Source organism: Erinaceus europaeus, chromosome 14, assembly GCF_950295315.1.
Source record: "Erinaceus europaeus chromosome 14, mEriEur2.1, whole genome shotgun sequence".
In the NCBI taxonomy this organism is placed as follows: Eukaryota; Metazoa; Chordata; class Mammalia; order Eulipotyphla; family Erinaceidae; genus Erinaceus; species Erinaceus europaeus.
The window spans coordinates 101146684-101171931 of NC_080175.1; the positions used below are offsets into that span (position 1 = coordinate 101146684).

General features: G+C 59.6%; 1 protein-coding gene across 4 annotated transcripts in view; it reads right to left on the reverse strand.

Moving 5' to 3' along the window:
* The window catches only part of RUBCN (rubicon autophagy regulator), a 74178-nt gene that overhangs the window by 7626 nt on the left and 41304 nt on the right, over positions 1-25248 (reverse strand). For 2 of the 4 annotated variants that reach the window (XM_060172226.1, XM_060172224.1), the window contains 7 exons: positions 23610-23725; positions 22400-22607; positions 16554-16655; positions 11456-11516; positions 3622-3754; positions 3088-3233; positions 2141-2205 (listed from right to left, as the gene is read on the reverse strand). In XM_060172226.1, coding sequence (XP_060028209.1) covers positions 2141-2205; positions 3088-3233; positions 3622-3754; positions 11456-11516; positions 16554-16655; positions 22400-22607; positions 23610-23725 — 831 coding nt within the window. Of the gene's footprint in view, positions 1-2140; positions 2206-3087; positions 3234-3621; positions 3755-11455; positions 11517-16553; positions 16662-22399; positions 22608-23609; positions 23726-25248 lie in introns of all 4 variants that reach the window. The other 2 variants (XM_060172225.1, XM_060172223.1) reach the window with 1 other exon arrangement.

Sequence of the window (25248 nt, forward strand, 5' to 3'; positions counted from 1 at the left end):
GCCTGGATGGTGGTGCACCTGGCTGAGAGCACATGTTACAGTGCGCAAGGACCCAGGTTCAAGACCCTGGTCCCTACCTGCAGGGGAAGTTTCCCGAGTGGTGAAGCAGGGTTGCAGGTGTCTGTCTCTCCTCCTCTCCTTTTGTTTGTTTGTTTATTTATTTATTTATTTATTTATTCGCTGTCTCCAGAGTTATCACTGGAGCTGTGTCTACACTACGAACCCACTGCTCCTGGCAGCCGTTTTCCCCATTTTATTGGATAGGGCAGAGAGAAATGGAGAGAGGAGAGTGAGAGAGAGGGGGAGAGACAGACAGACACCTGCAGACCTGCTTCACCGCCTGTGAAGCGACTCCCCTGCAGGTGGGGAGCCGGGGGCTCGAACCCAGGTCCTTGCATGGTCCTTGTGCTTCGTATTATGTGCACTTAACTGAGTACACCACCTCCCAAACGTCTTTCTCTCCCTCTCTGTATCCTCCCCCCTTCCCTCTCAATTTCTGGATGTCCCTATCCAATAAGTAAAGATAATAAAAAAATATTTTTAAAGGAAGGGGTGGCTGCGAGGTTCTAGACATCCCTGAGCCCCCAAAGCTGAGGGAAACCCACAGAATGAGGCTGGGAGACAGCATGATGGTTCTGCAAAGAGACTCTTAGGCGTGAGGCTCCAAAGTCCCAGGTTCAATCCCCTGCACCACCATCAGCCAGAGCTGAGCAGGGCTCTGGTTCTAAACAGACAAACAAGCAAAACTGTCCTAAAAGAACTGTTGCCCCACTAGGAAGAGAGACAGGCTGGGGGTGTGGGTCCACCTGCCAACACCCATGTCCAGCAGAGAAGCAGTGACAGAAGCCAGAGCTCCCACCTTCTGCTCCCCATAGAGAATCTGGGCCTTGCTCCCAGAGGGATAAAGAACAGGGGGGTTTCCAATGGAGGGGAGGGGACAGGGAGCTCTGGGGGTGGGAGCTGTGTGGAGTTACACCTCTCTTCTCCTATGGTCTTGTCAATATTTTTACTTTATAAATAAAAAGATTAAAAAAAAAGAATTGTTGAAAACTGTTACGAAATAGTGGGGGAAAGAGAGAGAAGGAGAGAGAAAGACAAGACAAAGAAGGGTGGGGCAGACAGCATAATGGTTCTACAGAGACTCTCCGAGTCCCAGGTTCAATCCCCACCACTGTAAGCCAGAGCTGAGTAGGGTTCTGGCAAAAAAAAAAAAAAAAAAACAGAACAAGAGACAGAAGCCGGCAAAACGAGCCTGTAGTGTCTGGCCCGATCTAAGGCCATAGGCCGCCCCCAACAGCCACCCGACAGCCCCCAGAAGCCCCCAGTTGCCCCTGGAAACCCCAGTAGCCCCCAGCACCCCCATAGCCCCCAGCACCCCCATAGCCCCCAGCACCCCCATAACCCCCAGCAGCCCCATAGCCCCCAGCAGCCCCTAGCACCCCCAGTAGCCCCAGCACCCCCATAGCCCCCAGCACCCCCATAGCCCCCAGCACCCCCATAGCCCCCAGCAGCCCCCAGCACCCCCAGTAGCCCCCAGCACCCCCATAGCCCCCAGCACCCCCATAGCCCCCAGCAGCCCCATAGCCCCCAGTAGCCCGCCCTATAGCCTCCAGTAGCCCCCGGCAGCCCCCAGCACCCCCAGTAGCCCCAGCACCCCCATAGCCCCCAGCACCCCCATAGCCCCCAGCACCCCCATAGCCCCCAGTAGCCCGCCCTATAGCCTCCAGTAGCCCCCGGCAGCCCCCAGCACCCCCATATCCCCCAGCACCCCCAGCACCCCCATAGCCCCCAGTAGCCTGCCCTATAGCCCCCAGTAGCCCCCGGTAGCCCCCAGTAGCCCCAGAACCCCCCCATAGCCCCCAATAGCCCCCAGTAGCCCCCGGCAGCCCCCAGTAGCCCCAGCACCCCCATAGCCCCCAGTAGCCCCCCCATAGCCCCCAGTAGCCCCCGGCACCCCAGTAGCCCGCCCTATAGCCCCCAGTAGCCCTCTGTCCCAACTACAGTCAGTACCCAGCACCCTTCTAAGCCACAGGGTCCAGGCAGCGCCCCAGAGTGACTCCCTCCTGAGCTCCCTGCCCTCCTCCCGCCTCGCCCTCCAGCAGAGTCCTGACCTCAGTCCCCTCCTGGGAGACATGCTCACCCGGCTCAGTCCGGATCCCACACCCTGCACAGCGGTAGTTCTGCTTGGCCACCGCAATCTTCCTCCTGCAGGAAGGACAGGGGCTGGCGGCCGCTCCTGGGCCCAGGCAGGGGCTCTGACTGACTGAGAAGGGTCCTCCCTTCATGGTGGAGTGGGGAGAAGCAATGCCAGCCAAGAGCGAGGGACTGAGAACCTGGGCCCGGGTGGGGCGCACCTGGCTGAGGCACAAGGACCCGGGTTTGAGCCCCCGTCCCCACCTGCAGGGGAGAGCTTCACGGGGGTGAAGCAGGGCGGCAGGTGTCTCTCTGTCTCTCCCTCCCTCTCTGCCTTCCCCTTTCAATTTCTGCTGTCTCTATCCAATAAATAAAGATAAAAAGAAAAAGCGCTGAGGACTTGGTAACAACTCTACCCAATAATACATTTCTTCTCTATTTTTTTTCTGCACCAATGTAAGATTAGACACAATAAGGAGAACAGACAAGAAAAATAATTCTGCTTAAACAGAAAAGAACAAGTAAGCTCCAAGAAGTGTTAGGAAGAGGATAAGATGTGGACGTGTCAGCCACACAAGACCTTACTCCAAGGAGCACAGGGAATGACTGGAGGGGTTAAGAGGAAACCTTCGGGAGCCAGGCGGTGGCACACCTGGTTGAGCACACATCACAGCGAGCGAGGACCCGGGTTCGAGCCCCTGGTACCCACCTGCAGGGGGCAGCTTCACCAGTGGTGAAGCAGGGCTGCAGGTGTCTCTCGGTCTCTCTCCCTCTCTCTCTCAGTTTCTTGGTCTCTATCCAATGCTGAATACATAAAAATATTATTGAAAATAAGAGTAAAACTTGAGAACAAGATAGCTGCTTGTGGCGCCTTGAAAGGGGAGAACGTCTGGGCAGGTGCTGGGGCAGGACGAGGAGACAGCACTCTCCAGGGCAGGACCACGGGGCACTCACGTCGGGGCTGGGTGCACGTTAAAGATGATCTGAGGCCGGGGCGGGGCCCACTCCAGGTTGCCACGGACACGGATGCGCAGCCTGTAGACGTCGGCGTGCTGCCCGTCGTCGGGCGAGACGGGCAGGGAGTCTGGGATGGGCAGGAGCTACGGGAGGGCACGGGGAGGGCGAGGTGCTTAGCCCAGTCAGGGCGGCCACGCAGGCAGGGCCATTCCGGGAGCACCTGAGGAAAGGCTTCCGAGAGCCCTGGAGCTCAGTCGACCAATGAAAAGTCTCAACAGCTCCTTTTCATAGCAGGCGCAACACAGGAACCCCTCTGGGTCCAGCTGGTCAGCTGCCAGGACGGGGAAGGGCCACAGCACCCGCTCGGGCGACGCCAGGGACGGCCATGGGGTCGCGTGCATAGCCTGTGCCGACTGCCGCGTGAGGACGGTGTGACGGGCTCCTTCTGACGGGAGCCACGGGAGGACGACGGGCCGCAGTGCTGGCCTCCACCCCACCCAGCCCGGGGTCGGACGCTGGCCGAAGACCTACCTTCTGGGGGGCGTCCCGCTCTGGGACCAGCCACTCCAACTCCGACGCGGCCGGGAGCTGCATCCCCTCAAACTGCTTCAGGAGCCCCATGGCCACCGCTTCCGCAGAAGTGGAGTGGAAGAGGCCAGCAGGACTAGAAAGCAAAGGGGGGACTGAGCTCTGGGACGTGGAGGACTGAGCTCTGGGACGTGGAGGACTGAGCTCTGGGAGGTGAGGACTGAGCTCTGGGAGGTGAGGGCTGAGCTCTGGGAGGTGAGGACTGAGCTCTGGGAGGTGAGGACTGAGCTCTGGGAGGTGAGGGACTGAGCTCTGGGAGGTGAGGACTGAGCTCTGGGAGGTGAGGGACTGAGCTCTGGGAGGTGAGGACTGAGCTCTGGGACGTGGAGGACTGAGCTCTGGGAGGTGAGGACTAAGCTCTGGGAGGTGAGGGACTGAGCTCTGGGAGGTGAGGACTGAGTCTGGGAGGTGAGGACTGAGTTCTGGGAGGTGAGGACTGAGCTCTGGGAGGTGAGGACTGAGCTCTGGGAGGTGAGGGACTGAGCTCTGGGAGGTGAGGACTGAGCTCTGGGAGGTGAGGGACTGAGCTCTGGGAGGTGAGGACTGAGCTCTGGGACGTGGAGGACTGAGCTCTGGGAGGTGAGGACTAAGCTCTGGGAGGTGAGGGACTGAGCTCTGGGAGGTGAGGACTGAGTCTGGGAGGTGAGGACTGAGTTCTGGGAGGTGAGGACTGAGCTCTGGGAGGTGAGGACTAGTCTGGGAAGTGAGGACTGAGCTCTGGGAGGTGAGGACTGAGCTCTGGGAGGTGAGGACTGAGCTCTGGGAGGTGAGGGACTGAGCTCTGGGAGGTGAGGACTGAGCTCTGGGAGGTGAGGACTGAGCTCTGGGAGGTGAGGGACTGAGCTCTGGGAGGTGAGGACTGAGTCTGGGAGGTGAGGACTGAGCTCTGGGAGGTGAGGGACTGAGCTCTGGGAGGTGAGGACTGAGTCTGGGAGGTGAGGACTGAGCTCTGGGAGGTGAGGGACTGAGCTCTGGGAGGTGAGGACTGAGTCTGGGAGATGAGGACTGAGCTCTGGGAGGTGAGGACTGAGTCTGGGAGGTGAGGACTGAGCTCTGGGAGGTGAGGACTGAGCTCTGGGAGGTGAGGACTGAGCTCTGGGAGGTGAGGACTGAGCTCTGGGAGGTGAGGACTGAGTCTGGGAGGTGAGGACTGAGCTCTGGGAGGTGAGGGACTGAGCTCTGGGAGGTGAGGACTGAGTCTGGGAGGTGAGGACTGAGCTCTGGGAGGTGAGGACTGAGCTCTGGGAGGTGAGGGACTGAGCTCTGGGAGGTGAGGACTGAGTCTGGGAGATGAGGACTGAGCTCTGGGAGGTGAGGACTGAGTCTGGGAGGTGAGGACTGAGCTCTGGGAGGTGAGGACTGAGCTCTGGGAGGTGAGGACTAGTCTGGGAAGTGAAGACTGAGCTCTGGGAGGTGAGGACTGAGCTCTGGTTGGGGGAGCTGCCCCTCTACATCGGCCCCACACATGGTTGCCGGCACCCTCTGCACAGCCCCTTGGCCGGCCGCTCCGCCCAGAGGTACCCCGCTTGCTAGGCCACCAGCACCCTCCGGAGCTGCGTCCCTCCCTTGTCTAAACTGCTGCTTCTTAATGGCCAATGGGGAGTAAGAGCCGGCTTTTAGAAAGCGGTAAGGGGCGGGGCTGACGGCATTTGCGCTGCAAAGAGACTCTCCTGCCGGAGGCTCCAAAGGCGCAGGTTCAATCCCTGCTCCACCATGAGGCAGAGCTGAGCAGGGCTCTGCTAAGAGAGGAGAGGAAACGACCAAGGAACTGAAGGAGGGACAGCAGCGGAGCAGCTGGTTAGGTGCACACAGTACTGAGCACAAGGATCTGGGTTCAGCACCTGCTCTGCCCTGCAGAGGGAAGCTTCACAAGTGGTGAAGCAGGGTGGCAGGCGTCTCTCTCTCTCTCCCTTAATCTCTCCTCCTCTCAGCTTCTCTCTGGCTGTGAAATAAGTAGAAAAATGGCCACCAGGAACAGTGGAATCCTAGTGCCGGCAGCCAGCAGCAGGAGGCAATAATAACGTCCACCACCACCAGTAAGTAAAAGCACTTTGTGCACTGTTGCTCCAAGTGGCTATGTCTGCAGACAGAAAGGTGCTGCTTCCCAGACGAGTGCTGGGACTTAGCCCAGGGCTCCACGCACAAGGTGAGACCCACCTGAGTCAGGGCTCCACTCACACAAGGTGAGACCCACCTGAGTCCGGGCTCCACTCACAAGGTGAGACACACCTGAGTCAGGGCTCCACTCACACAAGGTGAGACACACCTGAGTCTGGGCTCCACTCACAAGGTGAGACACACCTGAGTCAGGGCTCCACTCACACAAGGTGAGACACACCTGACTCAGGGCTCCACTCACACAAGGTGAGACACACCTGAGTCTGGGCTCCACTCACACAAGGTGAAACACACCTGACTCACGGCTCCACTCACATAAGGTGAGACACTCCTGACTCAGGGCTCCACTCACACAAGGTGAGACCCATCTGAGTCAGGATCAACTCACACATGGTGAGACCCACCTGAGTCTGGGTCCACTCACACAAGATGATACCCACCTGAGTCACGGCTCCACTCACACAAGGTGAGACACACCAGAGTCACGGCTCCACTCACACAAGGTGAGACACACCTGAGTCTGGGTTCCACTCACACAAGGTGAGAGACACCTGAATCAGGGCTCCACTCACACAAGGTGAGACACACCTGACTCAGGGCTCCACTCACACAAGGTGAGACACACCTGACTCAGGGCTCCACTCACACAAGGTGAGACACACCTGACTCAGGGCTCCACTCACATAAGTTGAGACACACCTGAGCTGTCTTCCTGGCCATCCACAATCCCTGGATCCACCTCACTCTCTGATATCATCACCACCGTCTCCTCTCTCAAGTCATAGTATCTTGGGAATCTTTTTTCAATCAGGGTAAGCAGAGCAGGACAGCCCACTCTTTAATCATGGTCAGCAAGGCAGGACAGTCCACTGTTCAATCAGGGTCAGCATGGCAGGACAGTCCACTGTTCTAGGTCAGCAGGGCAGGAGAGCCCACTGTTTATTCAGTGTCAGCAGAACAGGACTGTCCACTGTTCAGTCAGGGTCAGCAGGGCAAAACTGTCCACTGTTCAATCAGGGTCAGCATGTCAGGACAGTCCACTGTTCTAGGTCAGCAGGGCAGGAGAGCCCACTGTTTATTCAGTGTCAGCAGGACTGTCCACTGTTCAGTCAGGGTCAGCAGGGCAAAACTGTCCACTGTTCAATCAGGGTCAGCAAGGCAGGACTGTCCACTGTTCAATCTGGGTCAGCAAGGCAGGACTGTCCACTGTTCAATCTGGGTCAGCAGGCAGGACTGTCCACTGCTCAATCAGGGTCAGCAGGCAGGACTGTCCACTGCTCAATCAGGGTCAGCAGGGCAGGACTGTCCACTGCTCAATCAGGGTCAGCAGGCAGGACTGTCCACTGCTCAATCAGGGTCAGCAGGCAGGACTGTCCACTGCTCAATCAGGGTCAGCAGGCAGGACTGTCCACTGCTCAATCAGGGTCAGCAGGGCAGGACTGTCCACTGCTCAATCAGGGTCAGCAGGCAGGACTGTCCACTGCTCAATCAGGGTCAGCAGGCAGGACTGTCCACTGCTCAATCAGGGTCAGCAGGCAGGACTGTCCACTGCTCAATCAGGGTCAGCAGGCAGGACTGTCCACTGCTCAATCAGGGTCAGCAGGGCAGGACTGTCCACTGCTCAATCAGGGTCAGCAGGCAGGACTGTCCACTGCTCAATCAGGGTCAGCAGGCAGGACTGTCCACTGCTCAATCAGGGTCAGCAGGCAGGACTGTCCACTGCTCAATCAGGGTCAGCAGGCAGGACTGTCCACTGCTCAATCAGGGTCAGCAGGCAGGACTGTCCACTGCTCAATCAGGGTCAGCAGGCAGGACTGTCCACTGCTCAATCAGGGTCAGCAGGCAGGACTGTCCACTGCTCAATCAGGGTCAGCAGGCAGGACTGTCCACTGCTCAATCAGGGTCAGCAGGCAGGACTGTCCACTGCTCAAACAGGGTCAGCAGGCAGGACTGTCCACTGCTCAATCAGGGTCAGCAGGCAGGACTGTCCACTGCTCAATCAGGGTCAGCAGGCAGGACTGTCCACTGTTCAATCAGGGTCAGCAGGCAGGACTGTCCACTGTTCAATCAGGGTCAGCAGGCAGGACTGTCCACTGTTCAATCAGGGTCAGCAGGGAAGGACTGTCCACTACTCAATCAGGGTCAGCAGGCAGGACTGTCCACTGCTCAAACAGGGTCAGCAGGCAGGACTGTCCACTGTTCAATTAGGGTCAGCAGGCAGGACTGTCCACTGTTCAATCAGGGTCAGCAGGGAAGGACTGTCCACTACTCAATCAGGGTCAGCAGGCAGGACTGTCCACTGCTCAAACAGGGTCAGCAGGCAGGACTGTCCACTGCTCAATCAGGGTCAGTAGGCAGGACTGTCCACTCCGAGCTGCCCCCAGACTCCTCCCTGCAGGCCACCAGCACTGCCTCCACCTCAGTGCAACCTGGTTGGCCTCCCCCACAGCTCTCCTACCCCAACGTCCAGAGCTGACACTGTTTTTTCACAGACACTAATAGGTTTTTTCTGGTTATATATTTCAATCTTATTGAAATTTTGTTGTTGGACAGTAAAATACAGTCGACAGTAAAATACAGTCGGTGGACAGTAAAATACAGTCGGTGGCACTTGTTTCACGTTTGTTTTGCCTCCAGGGTTATTGCGGGGGCTCTGCGAATCCACTGCTCCTGGAGGCTATTTTTCCCCATTTTGTTGCCCTTGTTACTGCTGCCATTACTGTCGTTGTTGGATAGGACAGAGAGAAATGGAGAGAGGAGGGGAAGTCAGAGGGAGAGAGAAAGACAGACACCTGCAGACCTGCTTCACCGCCTGTGAAATGACCCCCCTGCAGGTGGGGAGCCGGGGGCTCGAACCGGGATCCTCTCACTGGTCCTTGTGCTTCATGCTACTGCCTGACCCCCACATTTCTCATGCTACCGCCCGACCCCCACATTTCTCATGTTACCGCCCGACCCCCACATTTCTCATGTTACCGCCCGACCCCCACATTTCTCATGCTACCGCCCGACCCCCACATTTCTCATGCTACCGCCCGACCCCCACATTTCTCATGCTACCGCCCGACCCCCACATTTCTCATGCTACCGCCCGACCCCCACATTTCTGTTACCGCCCGACCCCCACATTTCTCATGTTACCGCCCGACCCCCACATTTCTCAAGCTACCGCCCGACCCCCACATTTCTCATGCTACCGCCCGACCCCCACATTTCTCAAGCTACCGCCCGACCCCCACATTTCTCATGTTACCGCCCGACCCCCACATTTCTGTTACCGCCCGACCCCCACATTTCTCAAGCTACCGCCCGACCCCCACATTTCTCATGCTACCGCCCGACCCCCACATTTCTCATGCTACCGCCCGACCCCCACATTTCTCATGCTACCGCCCGACCCCCACATTTCTCATGCTACCGCCCGACCCCCACATTTCTCATGCTACCACCCGACCCCCACATTTCTCATGCTACCGCCCGACCCCCACATTTCTCATGCTACCGCCCGACCCCCACATTTCTCATGCTACCGCCCGACCCCCACATTTCTGTTACCGCCCGACCCCCACATTTCTCATGCTACCGCCCGACCCCCACATTTCTCATGCTACCGCCCGACCCCCACATTTCTCATGCTACCGCCCGACCCCCACATTTCTCAAGCTACCGCCCGACCCCCACATTTCTCATGCTACCGCCCGACCCCCACATTTCTCATGCTACCACCCGACCCCCACATTTCTCATGCTACCGCCCGACCCCCACATTTCTCATGCTACCGCCCGACCCCCACATTTCTGTTACCGCCCGACCCCCACATTTCTCATGCTACCGCCCGACCCCCACATTTCTCAAGCTACCGCCCGACCCCCACATTTCTCATGCTACCGCCCGACCCCCACATTTCTCATGCTACCGCCCGACCCCCACATTTCTCATGCTACCACCCGACCCCCACATTTCTCATGCTACCGCCCGACCCCCACATTTCTCATGCTACCGCCCGACCCCCACATTTCTGTTACCGCCCGACCCCCACATTTCTCATGCTACCGCCCGACCCCCACATTTCTCATGCTACCGCCCGACCCCCACATTTCTCATGCTACCGCCCGACCCCCACATTTCTCATGCTACCACCCGACCCCCACATTTCTCATGCTACCGCCCGACCCCCACATTTCTCATGCTACCGCCCGACCCCCACATTTCTGTTACCGCCCGACCCCCACATTTCTCATGCTACCGCCCGACCCCCACATTTCTCATGCTACCGCCCGACCCCCACATTTCTCATGCTACCGCCCGACCCCCACATTTCTCATGCTACCGCCCGACCCCCACATTTCTGTTACCGCCCGACCCCCACATTTCTCATGCTACCGCCCGACCCCCACATTTCTCATGCTACCGCCCGACCCCCACATTTCTCATGCTACCGCCCGACCCCCACATTTCTCAAGCTACCGCCCGACCCCCACATTTCTCATGCTACCGCCCGACCCCCACATTTCTCATGCTACCACCCGACCCCCACATTTCTCATGCTACCGCCCGACCCCCACATTTCTCATGCTACCGCCCGACCCCCACATTTCTGTTACCGCCCGACCCCCACATTTCTCATGCTACCGCCCGACCCCCACATTTCTCAAGCTACCGCCCGACCCCCACATTTCTCATGCTACCGCCCGACCCCCACATTTCTCATGCTACCGCCCGACCCCCACATTTCTCATGCTACCACCCGACCCCCACATTTCTCATGCTACCGCCCGACCCCCACATTTCTCATGCTACCGCCCGACCCCCACATTTCTGTTACCGCCCGACCCCCACATTTCTCATGCTACCGCCCGACCCCCACATTTCTCATGCTACCGCCCGACCCCCACATTTCTCATGCTACCGCCCGACCCCCACATTTCTCATGCTACCACCCGACCCCCACATTTCTCATGCTACCGCCCGACCCCCACATTTCTCATGCTACCGCCCGACCCCCACATTTCTGTTACCGCCCGACCCCCACATTTCTCATGCTACCGCCCGACCCCCACATTTCTCATGCTACCGCCCGACCCCCACATTTCTGTTACCGCCCGACCCCCACATTTCTGTTACCGCCCGACCCCCACATTTCTCATGCTACCGCCCGACCCCCACATTTCTGTTACCGCCCGACCCCCACATTTCTCATGTTTTTTTCCTTGAGAGTCTCGGTGCCAACACTATGAATCCACTGCTCCCAATGGTCAGTTTCTTCTCTTTTTCTTTTTTTTTAGATAGTACAGAGAGAAATGGAGAGGAGGGGTGGTAGAGAGAGAGGGAGAGACCGAGAGACACCTGCAGCCCTGCTTCACCGCTCATGAAGTAACCCTGCTACAGGTGCGGAGCCGGGGCTTGAACCTGGGTCCTGTGCTTAGTGCTATGTGCCCTCAGCTGGGTGTGCCTGCGCCCGGCCCTCCATCTTTGTTTCCCACATCACACTCTAACCTCCACTAGCTTCTCCGCCACCATCATGTTCCAGGACCTGAACTCTCCCCCATCAAAGTCTCTACTTGGGTGCGATACACCAAAGCCAGTGCAAATTCTACTTTCACGCTAAGACTTTAGGCTTTCTGTTTGCTTACTGATTTGTTTGTCCTTAAGTACTTACAAGGACTGGGAAGAGATGATGGACTTGCTGACTGAGGCTGTGCTCCGTCTGCTGTCAGCATCTAAACGAAAACCAGTGACACGGGGAGCAGACACAGAGAAGAGGAGTGAGGACTGAGAATGGAAACAGCTCCACCCTGAAGGCCGCGTACCAGGGCGGGGCCGGGGGCAGCTAGCTGCTCATTCAAGGCAGGGCCGGTGCAGTCACGCAAGTGACCCTTTGGCTCTGCTGGCTGCAAAGCCACACAGGTGAGTGACACAAGCACAGCACAGACAAGCCCAAAGTGGCTTCAGACACTTCAACAGAGGTCAGAGCAGCAGTGATGGAGGAGGGAGCCTCTCGGGCCCGGGACTCGGCCTCTGCAGGGTCAGAGCAGCAGTGAGGGAGGATTCTCAGGCCCGGGACTCGGCCTCTGCAGGGTCAGAGCAGCAATGAGGGAGGACTCTCGGGCCTGGGACTCGGCCTCTGCAGGGTCAGAGCAGCAGTGAGGGAGGACTCTCGGGCCCGGGACTCGGCCTCTGCAGGGTCAGAGCAGCAGTGAGGGAGGACTCTCGGGCCTGGGACTAGGCCTCTGCAGGGTCAGAGCAGCAATGACAGAGGAGGGAGGACTCTCGGGCCTGGGACTCGGCCTCTGCAGGGTCAGAGCAGCAATGACAGAGGAGGGAGCCTCTCGGGCCCGGGACTCGGCCTCTGCAGGGTCAGAGCAGCAATGAGGGAGGACTCTCGGGCCTGGGACTCGGCCTCTGCAGGGTCAGAGCAGCAGTGAGGGAGGACTCTCGGGCCCGGGACTCGGCCTCTGCAGGGTCAGAGCAGCAGTGAGGGAGGACTCTCGGGCCCGGGACTCGGCCTCTGCAGGGTCAGAGCAGCAGTGAGGGAGGACTCTCGGGCCTGGGACTCGGCCTCTGCAGGGTCAGAGCAGCAATGAGGGAGGACTCTCAGGCCCGGGACTCGGCCTCTGCAGGGTCAGAGCAGCAATGACAGAGGAGGGAGCCTCTCGGGCCCGGGACTCGGCCTCTGCAGGGTCAGAGCAGCAATGACAGAGGAGGGAGCCTCTCAGGCCCGGGACTTGGCCTCTGCAGGGTCAGAGTAGCAGTGAGGGAGGATTCTAGGCCCGGGACTCGGCCTCTGCAGGGTCAGAGCAGCAATGACAGAGGAGGGAGCCTCTCGGGCCCAGGACTTGGCCTCTGCAGGGTCAGAGCAGCAGTGAGGGAGGACTCTCGGGCCTGGGACTCGGCCTCTGCAGGGTCAGAGCAGCAATGACAGAGGAGGGAGCCTCTCGGGCCCAGGACTTGGCCTCTGCAGGGTCAGAGCAGCAATGAGGGAGGACTCTCGGGCCCGGGACTCGGCCTCTGCAGGGTCAGAGCAGCAGTGAGGGAGGACTCTCAGGCCCAGGACTCGGCCTCTGCAGGGTCAGAGCAGCAGTGAGGGAGGACTCTCGGGCCCGGGACTCGGCCTCTGCAGGGTCAGAGCAGCAGTGAGGGAGGACTCTCGGGCCTGGGACTCGGCCTCTGCAGGGTCAGAGCAGCAATGAGGGAGGACTCTCAGGCCCGGGACTCGGCCTCTGCAGGGTGAGAGCAGCAATGACAGAGGAGGGAGCCTCTCAGGCCCGGGACTTGGCCTCTGCAGGGTCAGAGTAGCAGTGAGGGAGGATTCTCAGGCCCAGGACTCGGCCTCTGCAGGGTCAGAGCAGCAGTGAGGGAGGACTCTCGGGCCCGGGACTCGGCCTCTGCAGGGTCAGAGCAGCAGTGAGGAAGGACTCTCGGGCCCGGGACTCGGCCTCTGCAGGGTCAGAGCAGCAGTGAGGGAGGACTCTCGGGCCTGGGACTAGGCCTCTGCAGGGTCAGAGCAGCAATGACAGAGGAGGGAGGACTCTCGGGCCTGGGACTCGGCCTCTGCAGGGTCAGAGCAGCAATGACAGAGGAGGGAGCCTCTCGGGCCCGGGACTCGGCCTCTGCAGGGTCAGAGCAGCAGTGAGGGAGGACTCTCGGGCCTGGGACTCGGCCTCTGCAGGGTCAGAGCAGCAATGAGGGAGGACTCTCAGGCCCGGGACTCGGCCTCTGCAGGGTGAGAGCAGCAATGACAGAGGAGGGAGCCTCTCAGGCCCGGGACTTGGCCTCTGCAGGGTCAGAGTAGCAGTGAGGGAGGATTCTCAGGCCCAGGACTCGGCCTCTGCAGGATCAGAGCAGCAGTGAGGGAGGACTCTCGGGCCCGGGACTCGGCCTCTGCAGGGTCAGAGCAGCAGTGAGGAAGGACTCTCGGGCCTGGGACTCGGCCTCTGCAGGGTCAGAGCAGCAGTGAGGGAGGACTCTCGGGCCTGGGACTAGGCCTCTGCAGGGTCAGAGCAGCAATGACAGAGGAGGGAGGACTCTCGGGCCTGGGACTCGGCCTCTGCAGGGTCAGAGCAGCAATGACAGAGGAGGGAGCCTCTCGGGCCCGGGACTCGGCCTCTGCAGGGTCAGAGCAGCAATGACAGAGGAGGGAGCCTCTCGGGCCCGGGACTCGGCCTCTGCCAGGCAGAAACAGGATTTAGTTCTCGACATGCCAAGCTCCTGTGATGATAAGCCTTCCAAAGGCAAGGATCCTGTCTGTCTCTTTTAACATCACAACCTGGGCTTTGAGAAAAAAAAAGTAGGCCATAGGAGCTGCTCATTTAATGCAGGAAGCTGGGACTAGTGCCCTTTGGGTGCTAGTTCTCCTAGATGCTACAAACTCCTTGGAGAGAGCTTTGCTTCCTAAGTCTCTAAACAAAGCGTGTTTGTCTGTTCATCTGTCTGTGCACTGATGGGAACTTTGAAAACTATGACTTGTAGAAGTCTATTTTCTGTTTGTTTTTAATTAATTAATTAGTTAATTAATTAATTTCCCTTTTGTTGTCTGTTTTCTTTTTTATTGTCGTGCTTATTGATGTTGTTGTTGTTGGATAGGACAGAGAAATGGAGAGAGGAGGGGAAGACAGAGAGGGGGAGAGAAAGACAGACACCTGCAGACCTGCTTTACCGCCTGTGAAGCGACTCCCCTGCAGGTGGGGAGCCGGGGGCTTGAGCCAGGATCCTTCTGCCGGTCCCTGTGCTTTGTGCCACGTGCGCTTAGCCCGTGTAGAAGTACATTAGCCCTTTAATCATGGGTTCATTTGCAGCCCTGCTTCACCACTCGCAAAGCTTTCCCCCTGCAGGTGGGGACAGGAGCTTGAATTCAGGTCCTTGCGAACTATAACGTGTGCACTTAACCAGGTGCACCACTGCCTGGCTCCTCTCTCTCCCTCAATCTCTCTCTGTCCTAACATATAAAATATAATTAATTAACTTTTAAAAATTCTGTACTTTGTAAACTTGTTTTTATTCTTTTTTGCTTTTGTTTCCCTAGTCTGTCTCTGTCTCTCTCTCTCTCCCTCCCTCCTCTACTCTTTGGATTATAAGAGTTCCTTTGAAACATTTCAGAACAATTTTAGTTGTTTTATGGAACACAAGAGAGTAGGATTCTAATTTCTGTAGTTGTGGGCAAAGCCCTAAGCTATCAGCAGAAGGAAAACTAGTAAGAATCTAAAAGAAGGGTCTGTGTGGTGGTGCACCTGGTTCAATACTCACGTCACAGCGCACAAGGACCTGGGTTCAAGCCCCCGGTCCCCACCTGCAGGGGGAAAGCTTCACGAGTGGTGAAGCAGGGCTGCAGGTGTCTGTCTCTCTCTCTTCCCCTTCCCTCTCTATTTCAGACAGTCTCTATCCAATAAATAAATTCAATTATTTAAAAGCAGCAAGAAAACAAAAACAAAAGACAAAACCCTAACGCTTCCAATCGGAATGGCTGTCTCTTAAGGTGTTAAAGCATCTCTTGGGATCATGATCCGATGTTTGACAGACCCTTCGTGCTGTGATATCGTTTTTCCACCTTCTGCCGAAATTGAAACGAATATCTGCAGTGTTTAAATTTCCTTTGTTTTGGGGCCGGGGGCCGGTGCACCTGGCTAAGTGCACACACTGCAGTGCACAAGACCCAGGTTCAAGCCCCTGGTCCCCACCTGCAGGGGGAAGCTTCACAAGTGGTGAAGCAGGGCTGCAGGTGTCTCTCTGTCTCTCTATCTCCCCTTCCTCTTGATTTCTGGCTGTCTCTGTCTAATAAATAAATAAAGATCATAAAAAATGTTTTTAAATCCAAAAGAAAAGTTCCACTGAGGACAAAGCACAGCCCACCTTCGACACCCAGCACACTGCACACGTGGCGTTCCCTCTGAGTGTTTTCCTCCGCCCTAAGACTTTAATTGATTTGACACTGGACTACTGCATCATAAAGTCTTACTTGGTTCTTTAACTTCTGGAATTTATTCTTTTTTAAAAAAACTATTTTTGTTTACTTATTATTGGATAGGGCCAGAGAGAAATTGAGAGGGAAGGGGGAGATAGAGAGAGAAAAAGACAGGCAGAGAGACACCTGCAGCCCTGCTTCACCACTTGTGAAGCTTCCCCCTGCACATGGGGACCAGGGGCTTGAACCCAGGTCCTTGTGCACTGTAATGTGAGCACTCAACCAAGTGTGCCACCACCTGGCCCCACTTCTGGACGTTATCCTTAACAAGAAATATCTCTCTCTGGGGGCTGGGCAGTGACACACCCGCTGTAGTACACATAGTACTAAGCGCAAGGTCTTGGGTTCGAGCCCCCAGTCCCCATCTGCAGGGGGAAAGCTTTATGAGCGGTGAAGCAGGGCTGCAGGTGTCTCTTTTTCTCTCCCCCTCTCTACCTCCCTCTCCCTCTCTCAATTTCTCTCTGTCCTGTCCACTAAAAGGGGGAAAATGGCCTCCAGGAGCAGTAGATTCCTAGTGCAGGCACCGAGCCCTAGCAATAACCCTGGAGGCAAGAAAGAAAGAAAGAAAGAAAGAAAGAAAGAAAGAAAGAAAGAAAGAAAGAAAGAAAGAAAGGAAGGAAGGAAGGAAGGAAGGAAGGAAGGAAGGAAGAAAGAAAGAAAGAGAGAGAAGGGAAAGCAGCAGAAAAAGAAGTGTCTGTTTCGGTAGCCGACAGCCCAGCTTAGAGGAGCGGGTTAAAGCCGGCTGCAGCCAAGGGGAACAGCTCTCGAGCCCCATGGCGCAGAGGATGTGTCTTCTCACCTTGGCCTTCAGGTCCATCAGCCTCGTCAGCAGAGCCGGAGTCGGAGAACTGGGCCGAGTCTCGGGAGCTGAACTGCGAGCTGCTGGAAGCGGCCTGGACGCCTAGCGCTTAGATAAAATGAGACAAAACAGGCTCCATTAGTCCCAGGGCCACAGCAAGAGGACCTGGTGTGACGTCAGCAGAGAAGCAAACCAACGACAGCTAAAAGTGAGGGTCAGCGCTGACTCTGGCTCTTAGTCTCTTAGTCAGGAAACAGAGTCTCTGTGGGGGGGAAGCACCACTACTGGGGAAGAGAGTCTGCAAACAGCACCATGGCCAGGTGGGCGCCCTGGTTAAACACACACACTATAGCACGCAAGGACCCGGGTTCAAGCCCCCCGTCCCCACCAGCAGGGGGAAAGCTTCAGGAGTGGTGAAGCAGGGCTGCAGGTGTCTCTCTGTCTCTCTTCCTTCCCTCTCAGTGTCTCTCTGCTCTATCAAATAAAATAAAGTTTTAAAAAGAAGAAGGAAAAAAAGAAAGAAAAAGAGAAAGGAAGTGGACTCATATAAGCAGGAAAAGTAGTGTCAGCATCCCAGAGCATGCCTTCCGATTCTAGAAGCACCGAGGGAACGTCTGTGATCTTCTTTGGGAAGATACTCCTGAGACAGGAAATAGTCTGATGGGGGAAAAAGAAAATCTTTCTGAAAGAAGAGCCGACTCAGTGCGACATTTTACGGAGAGGCCATGGAGACGGGCCCTGCAGGCTCTCGCCTCACTCTCTCCCGGACTCCGACAAGGCCATGGAGACGGCCCTGCAGGCTCTCGCCTCACTCTCTCCCGGGCTCCGACAAGGCCATGGAGACGGCCCTGCAGGCTCTCGCCTCACTCTCTCCCGGGCTCCGACAAGGCCATGGAGACGGCCCTGCAGGCTCTCGCCTCACTCTCTCCCGGACTCCGACAAGGCCATGGAGACGGGCCCTGCAGGCTCTCGCCTCACTCTCTCCCGGACTCCGACAAGGCCATGGAGACGGCCCTGCAGGCTCTCGCCTCACTCTCTCCCGGACTCCGACAAGGCCATGGAGACGGCCCTGCAGGCTCTCGCCTCACTCTCTCCCGGGCTCCGACAAGGCCATGGAGACGGCCCTGCAGGCTCTCGCCTCACTCTCTCCCGGACTCCGACAAGGCCATGGAGACGGCCCTGCAGGCTCTCGCCTCACTATCTCCCGGACTCCGACAAGGCCATGGAGACGGCCCTGCAGGCTCTCGCCTCACTCTCTCCCGGGCTCCGACAAGGCCATGGAGACGGCCCTGCAGGCTCTCGCCTCACTCTCTCCCGGGCTCCGACAAGGCCATGGAGACGGCCCTGCAGGCTCTCGCCTCACTCTCTCCCGGGCTCCGACAAGGCCATGGAGACGGCCCTGCAGGCTCTCGCCTCACTCTCTCCCGGGCTCCGACAAGGCCATGGAGACGGGCCCTGCAGGCTCTCGCCTCACTCTCTCCCGGGCTCCGACAAGGCCATGGAGACGGGCCCTGCAGGCTCTCGCCTCACTCTCTCCCGGACTCCGACAAGGCCATGGAGACGGGCCCTGCAGGCTCTCGCCTCACTCTCTCCCGGACTCCGACAAGGCCATGGAGACGGGCCCTGCAGGCTCTCGCCTCACTCTCTCCCGGACTCCGACAAGGCCATGGAGACGGGCCCTGCAGGCTCTCGCCTCACTCTCTCCCGGACTCCGACAAGGCCATGGAGACGGGCCCTGCAGGCTCTCGCCTCACTCTCTCCCGGACTCCGACAAGGCCATGGAGACGGGCCCTGCAGGCTCTCGCCTCACTCTCTCCCGGACTCCGACAAGGCCATGGAGACGGCCCTGCAGGCTCTCGCCTCACTCTCTCCCGGACTCCGACAAGGCCATGGAGACGGGCCCTGCAGGCTCTCGCCTCACTCTCTCCCGGACTCCGACAAGGCCATGGAGACGGGCCCTGCAGGCTCTCGCCTCACTCTCTCCCGGGCTCCGACAAGGCCATGGAGACGGGCCCTGCAGGCTCTCGCCTCACTCTCTCCCGGGCTCCGACAAGGCCATGGAGACGGCCCTGCAGGCTCTCGCCTCACTCTCTCCCGGGCTCCGACAAGGCCATGGAGACGGCCCTGCAGGCTCTCGCCTCACTCTCTCCCGGGCTCCGACAAGGCCATGGAGACGGCCCTGCAGGCTCTCGCCTCACTCTCTCCCGGACTCCGACAAGGCCATGGAGACGGCCCTGCAGGCTCTCGCCTCACTCTCTCCCGGACTCCGACAAGGCCATGGAGACGGCCCTGCAGGCTCTCGCCTCACTCTCTCCCGGGCTCCGACAAGGCCATGGAGACGGCCCTGCAGGCTCTCGCCTCACTCTCTCCCGGGCTCCGACAAGGCCATGGAGACGGCCCTGCAGGCTCTCGCCTCACTCTCTCCCGGGCTCCGACAAGGCCATGGAGACGGCCCTGCAGGCTCTCGCCTCACTCTCTCCCGGACTCCGACAAGGCCATGGAGACGGCCCTGCAGGCTCTCGCCTCACTATCTCCCGGGCTCCGACAAGGCCATGGAGACGGCCCTGCAGGCTCTCGCCTCACTCTCTCCCGGACTCCGACAAGGCCATGGAGACGGCCCTGCAGGCTCTCGCCTCACTCTCTCCCGGACTCCGACAAGGCCATGGAGACGGGCCCTGCAGGCTCTCGCCTCACTCTCTCCCGGGCTCCGACAAGGCCATGGAGACGGCCCTGCAGGCTCTCGCCTCACTCTCTCCCGGGCTCCGACAAGGCCATGGAGACGGGCCCTGCAGGCTCTCGCCTCACTCTCTCCCGGACTCCGACAAGGCCATGGAGACGGCCCTGCAGGCTCTCGCCTCACTCTCTCCCGGACTCCGACAAGGCCATGGAGACGGCCCTGCAGGCTCTCGCCTCACTCTCTCCCGGACTCCGACAAGGCCATGGAGACGGGCCCTGCAGGCTCTCGCCTCACTCTCTCCCGGACTCCGACAAGGCCATGGAGACGGGCCCTGCAGGCTCTCGCCTCACTCTCTCCCGGGCTCCGACAAGGCCATGGAGACGGCCCTGCAGGCTCTCGCCTCACTCTCTCCCGGGCTCCGACAAGGCCATGGAGACGGCCCTGCAGGCTCTCGCCTCACTCTCTCCCGGGCTCCGACAAGGCCATGGAGACGGCCCTGCAGGCTCTCGCCTCACTCTCTCCCGGGCTCCGACAAGGCCATGGAGACGGCCCTGCAGGCTCTCGCCTCACTATCTCCCGGACTCCGACAAGGCCATGGAGACGGCCCTGCAGGCTCTCGCCTCACTCTCTCCCGGACTCCGACAAGGCCATGGAGACGGCCCTGCAGGCTCTCGCCTCACTATCTCCCGGGCTCCGACAAGGCCATGGAGACGGCCCTGCAGGCTCTCGCCTCACTCTCTCCCGGACTCCGACAAGGCCATGGAGACGGCCCTGCAGGCTCTCGCCTCACTCTCTCCCGGGCTCCGACAAGGCCATGGAGACGGCCCTGCAGGCTCTCGCCTCACTCTCTCCCGGGCTCCGACAAGGCCATGGAGACGGGCCCTGCAGGCTCTCGCCTCACTCTCTCCCGGGCTCCGACAAGGCCATGGAGACGGGCCCTGCAGGCTCTCGCCTCACTCTCTCCCGGGCTCCGACAAGGCCATGGAGACGGGCCCTGCAGGCTCTCGCCTCACTCTCTCCCGGGCTCCGACAAGGCCATGGAGACGGCCCTGCAGGCTCTCGCCTCACTCTCTCCCGGACTCCGACAAGGCCATGGAGACGGCCCTGCAGGCTCTCGCCTCACTCTCTCCCGGGCTCCGACAAGGCCATGGAGACGGCCCTGCAGGCTCTCGCCTCACTCTCTCCCGGGCTCCGACAAGGCCATGGAGACGGGCCCTGCAGGCTCTCGCCTCACTCTCTCCCGGGCTCCGACAAGGCCATGGAGACGGCCCTGCAGGCTCTCGCCTCACTCTCTCCCGGGCTCCGACAAGGCCATGGAGACGGCCCTGCAGGCTCTCGCCTCACTATCTCCCGGACTCCGACAAGGCCATGGAGACGGCCCTGCAGGCTCTCGCCTCACTATCTCCCGGGCTCCGACAAGGCCATGGAGACGGCCCTGCAGGCTCTCGCCTCACTATCTCCCGGGCTCCGACAAGGCCATGGAGACGGCCCTGCAGGCTCTCGCCTCACTCTCTCCCGGGCTCCGACAAGGCCATGGAGACGGCCCTGCAGGCTCTCGCCTCACTCTCTCCCGGACTCCGACAAGGCCATGGAGACGGCCCTGCAGGCTCTCGCCTCACTATCTCCCGGGCTCCGACAAGGCCATGGAGACGGCCCTGCAGGCTCTCGCCTCACTCTCTCCCGGGCTCCGACAAGGCCTTGGAGACGGCCCTGCAGGCTCTCGCCTCATTATCTCCCGGACTCCGACAAGGCCATGGAGACGGCCCTGCAGGCTCTCGCCTCATTATCTCCCGGACTCCGACAAGGCCATGGAGACGGCCCTGCAGGCTCTCGCCTCACTATCTCCCGGGCTCCGACAAGGCCATGGAGACGGCCCTGCAGGCTCTCGCCTCACTCTCTCCCGGGCTCCGACAAGGCCATGGAGACGGGCCCTGCAGGCTCTCGCCTCACTCTCTCCCGGGCTCCGACAAGGCCATGGAGACGGCCCTGCAGGCTCTCGCCTCACTCTCTCCCGGACTCCGACAAGGCCATGGAGACGGCCCTGCAGGCTCTCGCCTCACTCTCTCCCGGACTCCGACAAGGCCATGGAGACGGCCCTGCAGGCTCTCGCCTCACTCTCTCCCGGACTCCGACAAGGCCATGGAGACGGCCCTGCAGGCTCTCGCCTCACTCTCTCCCGGACTCCGACAAGGCCATGGAGACGGGCCCTGCAGGCTCTCGCCTCACTCTCTCCCGGACTCCGACAAGGCCATGGAGACGGGCCCTGCAGGCTCTCGCCTCACTCTCTCCCGGGCTCCGACAAGGCCATGGAGACGGCCCTGCAGGCTCTCGCCTCACTCTCTCCCGGGCTCCGACAAGGCCATGGAGACGGCCCTGCAGGCTCTCGCCTCACTCTCTCCCGGGCTCCGACAAGGCCATGGAGACGGCCCTGCAGGCTCTCGCCTCACTCTCTCCCGGGCTCCGACAAGGCCATGGAGACGGGCCCTGCAGGCTCTCGCCTCACTCTCTCCCGGGCTCCGACAAGGCCATGGAGACGGCCCTGCAGGCTCTCGCCTCACTCTCTCCCGGGCTCCGACAAGGCCATGGAGACGGGCCCTGCAGGCTCTCGCCTCACTCTCTCCCGGGCTCCGACAAGGCCATGGAGACGGCCCTGCAGGCTCTCGCCTCACTCTCTCCCGGGCTCCGACAAGGCCATGGAGACGGCCCTGCAGGCTCTCGCCTCACTATCTCCCGGACTCCGACAAGGCCATGGAGACGGCCCTGCAGGCTCTCGCCTCACTATCTCCCGGGCTCCGACAAGGCCATGGAGACGGCCCTGCAGGCTCTCGCCTCACTCACTCCCGGACTCCGACAAGGCCATGGAGACGGCCCTGCAGGCTCTCGCCTCACTCTCTCCCGGACTCCGACAAGGCCATGGAGACGGCCCTGCAGGCTCTCGCCTCACTATCTCCCGGACTCCGACAAGGCCATGGAGACGGCCCTGCAGGCTCTCGCCTCACTCTCTCCCGGGCTCCGACAAGGCCATGGAGACGGGCCCTGCAGGCTCTCGCCTCACTCTCTCCCGGGCTCCGACAAGGCCATGGAGACGGCCCTGCAGGCTCTCGCCTCACTCACTCCCGGACTCCGACAAGGCCATGGAGACGGCCCTGCAGGCTCTCGCCTCACTCACTCCCGGGCTCCTGCTCCTGGCACAGAGGGAGAAGGTTCCGGGTGCGGATCTGCTGCCGACGCAGGTGGATCTTCTGCTTCAGCTCCCGGATCTCCTGGTCACTGTCCTCCCCGTCCTCCGGCTCCTGCAGGCACTGACTCAGCACGTTGCACTTCAGGAGCTCAATGGCCGCGATCAGAGACTCTGAGATGCTGAAGTGGGCGTTCTCCTGCAGAGACAGCACCACAGGACTCAGTCCCCATGTCTCTCCTGCAGAGACAGCACCACAGGACTCAGTCCCCATGTCTCTCCTGCAGAGACAGCACCACAGGGCTCAGTCCCCATGTCTCTCTCTCCTGCAGAGACAGCACCACAGGGCTCAGTCCCCATGTCTCTCTCTCCTGCAGAGACAGCACCACAGGGCTCAGTCCCCATGTCTCTCCTACAGAGACAGCACCACAGGGCTCAGTCCCCATGTCTCTCCTGCAGAGACAGCACCACAGGACTCAGTCCCCATGTCTCTCCTGCAGAGACAGCACCACAGGACTCAGTCCCCATGTCTCTCCTACAGAGACAGCACCACAGGGCTCAGTCCCCATGTCTCTCTCTCCTGCAGAGACAGCACCACAGGGCTCAGTCCCCATGTCTCTCCTACAGAGACAGCACCACAGGGCTCAGTCCCCATGTCTCTCCTGCAGAGACAGCACCACAGGACTCAGTCCCCATGTCTCTCCTGCAGAGACAGCACCACAGGGCTCAGTCCCCATGTCTCTCCTGCAGAGACAGCACCACAGGGCTCAGTCCCCATGTCTCTCTCTCCTGCAGAGACAGCACCACAGGGCTCAGTCCCCATGTCTCTCCTGAAGAGACAGCACCACAGGGCTCAGTCCCCATCGCTCCACTGGAAATGGCATTGGTTCTCCCAAGACCCCCCTATACAGGCTATTATTTCTGTAACTGTCCGTCTATATATTTGGGCCATTATTGCTGTGACTGTATTTCTCTCTATCTGTGTATATTTTGAGGAATTATTGATGTAACTACTATCCATCTGTGCGACGGTGTGGAATTGTGCCCGTTATCTTGTAGTTTTATTAATCAATATTAAATCACTAATAATTAAAGAAGAAAAAAGGTTTCTAGAATATCGAAAATGTGTCAGGGAGTTGTTTCACCCACCACCTCCCGGACCTCTCCCCAGGTCGGGGCGACCTGCCAGCAGGCCCCTCACCTTTTCCAGGTCTGCACAGCTGCCAAAGTCCTGCTCAGACAGGTAGCTGACGAGGGACTGCCCTTTGGACGGTCTTCGGAACATGCCTTCCCCTGAGCACAGGTACTGCCCAGCCTCTGGGGAAGAAGCAAAGCTCGAGTGAGAGGCAAACCTCCGGCAGACACACTTCTCTGCAGCCTGACCGCCAGCCCTCACCCCTTCCAGCGGCAGGCTGGCGTGAGCCTCCACCTGCAGGGAGAACTCCCAGAACCCTCACAGATGACCCTGAATCCCACACATTGAGGCAACACACTGGCCTCCTGCCCCACAAGGGAAAGAAAGAAAGAGAGAGACAGAAAGAAAGAGAAAGAGAGAGGGAGAGGAAGAGAGAAAGAAAGAGAGAGGGGGGGAGAAAGAGAGAGGGAGAGGGGGAGAGAGAGAGACAGAGAAAGAAAGAGAGAGAGAGACAGAGAGGGAGAGGGAAAGAGAGAGAGGCAGGCAGGCAGGCAGGCACCTGCTGCAGTGTCACACGAGGAAGACATGGCTTCCTCCGCAGGGTGTCCGCATGGCACTTAGCCTCTGGTAGGTGAGCCTGGCCACTCACGAGCTCTTTGAAGACCCCTGGCTCACTCAGCCTCCGACCCCATCTGGGTCGACAGACAGACATGGTGACAGCGGCCAAAGCGGCCAAAGGCGCAGAAGGGCTGGGGCCTCCGCAAGAGTCGGAGAAATGGCAGAGTGATGCGAGTTCTAGCACACAGGCAGAAAGTGACGGGCGGGAGGGCTGCTCAGGTTGTGCCCTCCACTGCCCTGTGGTATGAGGTGTGCCCTCCACCACCCTGGATGACATGAGCTCAGGGGAGCAGCAGGCATGAGGTGTGCCCTCCAACACCTGGGTGACATGAGCTCAGGGGAGCAGCAGGCATGAGGTGTGCCCTCCACGACCTGGGTGACATGAGCTCAGGGGAGCAGTGGGCATGAGGTGTGCCCTCCACCACCCTGGGTGACATGAGCTCAGGGGAGCAGCGGGCATGAGGTGTGCCCTCCACCACCCTGGGTGACATGAGCTCAGGGGAGCAGTGGGCATGAGGTGTGCCCTCCACGACCTGGGTGACATGAGCTCAGGGGAGCAGTGGGCATGAGGTGTGCCCTCCACGACCCGGGTGACATGGGCTCAGGGGAGCAGCGGGCATGAGGTGTGCCCTCCACGACCCGGGTGACATGAGCTCAGGGGAGCAGTGGGCATGAGGTGTGCCCTCTACCACCTTGGGTGACATGAGCTCGGGGGAGCAGTGGGCATGAGGTGTGCCCTCTACCACCTTGGGTGACATGAGCTCGGGGGAGCAGTGGGCATGAGGTGTGCCCTCCAACACCTGGGTGACATGAGCTCAGGGGAGCAGTGGGCATGAGGTGTGCCCTCCACGACCCGGGTGACATGAGCTCAGGGGAGCAGCGGGCATGAGGTGTGCCCTCCACGACCTGGGTGACATGAGCTCAGGGGAGCAGCGGGCATGAGGTGTGCCCTCCACGACCCGGGTGACATGAGCTCAGGGGAGCAGTGGGCATGAGGTGTGCCCTCCACGACCTGGGTGACATGAGCTCAGGGGAGCAGCGGGCATGAGGTGTGCCCTCCACGACCTGGGTGACATGAGCTCAGGGG